Genomic DNA, 2,797 nt, shown 5'->3' with positions numbered 1-2,797 from the left:
AATCATTCTATAAAACTTGATAATAAATCTATGTTTTACTCCAGATATTTTAACCATAATATTATTTTTATCTCCGTTCTCTGGAATGAAGATGGAGATTTTGTAAATTTTAATGAGTTCCAACATAAATATCCTAGTTTACAAACAAATTTTTTAGAATATATCTCTTTAATAAAAGCAATGAAATCATATATGAATACGATTAATATAGAAGGTCCTACTACAACTATATGTCGCCCTTTTGTCCCGTTTCATTTAGAACTACTGTTTGAGAAAAATAAAGGCAGTAGCCATATTTATGATATATTAAGAGAAAATATTTCTATAAAATCACAAATTGAATATTATACGTTAGGCTATAGAGTGTGTGATTGGAGTAAAAACTATATGCTTCATTTTAATATTTCAAAGAATTCCAAGATAAACTGGTTTCAATATCGTATTTTACACCGTATACTACCCGTAAATTATTTTCTTCATAAAATAAAGAGTCTTGTACCTTTTGCCACCAACAACCTGAAACTTTAGAACATCTCTTCTTTGATTGTTCATATATTAAAATACTCTGGGATAAACTTATGAATATTATCAATGAAACTACTATTCTCCATATGGATGTATTAACTTTACAAATTATTATGTTTGGCTCAAATTCTTTAATTGTACCTCTAAATTGGCTTCTTCTGCATTCGAAATTTTTCATTTATAGGTCAAGATTTTTAAAAATAATACCAACTTTCCCAGCTCCAATTAACTATCTCATCGATAATATTGTAGTTGAAAGATATCTCCAAATGAAAATAAATAACGAAACTTTAAATGGCAATTGGGATATTCTATTTGAAACTTTACAAGAACTCAAAATATCTTGATTAAAATTCACACGAAGTACAAGACGGAGTGACGTACAACTTTCCTTTAATCTTTCCTATACTGGTCACCTATTTCTATTTTCTCACTCTCTACGCTATCAACTCTTTCATAAACTCCTCAAAGTATAGTATAAAACAATATCTTTTAACACTATATCTTTACATGTATTTTCATTTGAACCATGTTATATGTAATATGATATAATAAGTATATATTATGTATGGTATATGTTCGTGTTTTTATATTTTTGTAAATAAACTATACTATATTGAAAAAAAAAAACTTTTCGAGAATTTTTTTAAATATTTTTTTTGTAAAAGATTAACAATCCAGGAGATATTCCACACATTTAATAACACTCTATAACAATCTAGACCCCTTTAAAGGCTACACACTCTTTGGATTTGATTTGACCAATGACCACGGAGCTGATCAAGCCAATTTTCATCCCAAGTGGTCAGAAAGTTTGTCTTTGGAATTGAGGTTCGAAAATCCTCCACACAATCCACTCGATTTGCTATTGTTTGCCGAATACGATAATGTCTTGGAAATCGACGTCAACCGCCAAGTTTTGGTGGATTGGTAAACCTCTGTATACTTCACAGTTGGAGGAAGGATTGGCCTGCCACATCCCTGAACAATTTGCTGGCGTGTTAGCCAGAAATCAACTACAAACCTTACAGCCAACACGCTATCCTTCAGCGTACGTTGTGAATACCGACGACGCAGGCCAGCCTGGAAAACATTGGACAGTTTTTGTGTGCGATAAAGACCATTGTGATTTCTTCGACTCGTTTGGATGTTCCCCAGAAGTGTATGGCCAAGATTTTGCCGACTTTGCGAGGCGTCAAGGACCCTTACGTCACAATACCCGGAGGATTCAAGGAAATCAAAGTGCTGTCTGCGGGCATTATTGTTTCTTTTACTTGTGGCATAAATTCCACGTACCGTCACCCCGTGCTTTATCGGTGTTCCAATCTAATCTGACCGAAAACGATCGTTTAGTCCATGCTTGGGCCCATCACTATTTTCCTTGTTTGTCTTTTGAAGATGGCGAAACATTTTTAGGATTTATGAATGACAATATGTTAGAGTTAATGGATTTAAGTTGAATTAATTAAAGTTTAAAAAAATAAATACCACGTGATCTTTTTTATCCAAACCAAAGCCCTTTTTCCAGTTTCCCGCCTATAAAAAGCGCAGTCACTAGTCTTTGGCCAGTCATTTGCAACATGGCAGGTTTGACGGCCTTTTGTAGAATGTTTTTTAATCCACCCTTGACGGTTTCTTTGCCACGGTCGACTTTCAGCACTTCCTTTCCAACTTGGGGAAGGTTATCTTTTACAGCTTGTTTCCAGCACTCCATAAATCAGCAAGTGATGTGGGAGAAAGACACGACCGACCAACAAGCCGTTGAAACCGGTGCCGATGATGCTGTCGTACCCGTCGTAAACCAAGCGTTGGGAGCCAGAAGAAAAAGGATGGGTGAAAGTTCAGTGTTTGAAATGCAATCCCGGCTACACATGGATTTGTGTTTTTTAGTAGTCGGGGTCGACGTTCGCATCCAATTGGAAAGACAGCAACCAAAATGGTGATGTGGTGGGTGAATATTTCACCCATTTTACACATCAACAAGCCACGACTCCCTATTTAGATTTGATTTGAAAAGATTGGGAATATTAAATACTAAGGAAGTTTTGCATTTGTCCTACAACGACTACATTAAAGGCTACACACTCTTTGGATTTGATTTGACCAATGACCACGGAGCTGATCAAGCCAATTTTCATCCCAAGTCGTCAGGAATGTTGTCTTTAAAATTCAGATTCGAAAATACTCCACAAAATCCACTTAATTTGCTATTGTTTGCCGAATACGATAATGTCTTGGAAATCGACGTCAACCGCCAAGTTCTGGTTCTGGT

The 2,797-nt window shown here is 35.3% G+C and overlaps 1 protein-coding gene across 1 annotated transcript; it reads left to right on the top strand.

The window, feature by feature from the left end:
• Window positions 1-1,412: 1,412 nt before the first annotated feature.
• Window positions 1,413-1,985, top strand: LOTGIDRAFT_175927 (hypothetical protein; the record flags this gene model as incomplete). Its single annotated transcript, XM_009063134.1, has 1 exon — window positions 1,413-1,985. One exon carries the CDS (start codon window positions 1,413-1,415, stop codon window positions 1,983-1,985), a length of 573 nt encoding a protein of 190 aa, XP_009061382.1.
• Window positions 1,986-2,797: the final 812 nt, after the last annotated feature.

This window comes from Lottia gigantea, assembly GCF_000327385.1.
Source record: "Lottia gigantea unplaced genomic scaffold LOTGIsca_555, whole genome shotgun sequence".
Classification (NCBI taxonomy): Eukaryota; Metazoa; Mollusca; class Gastropoda; family Lottiidae; genus Lottia; species Lottia gigantea.
Note: the sequence above shows the minus strand (reverse complement) of the source record. Positions and strands in the feature narration are given on the sequence as shown.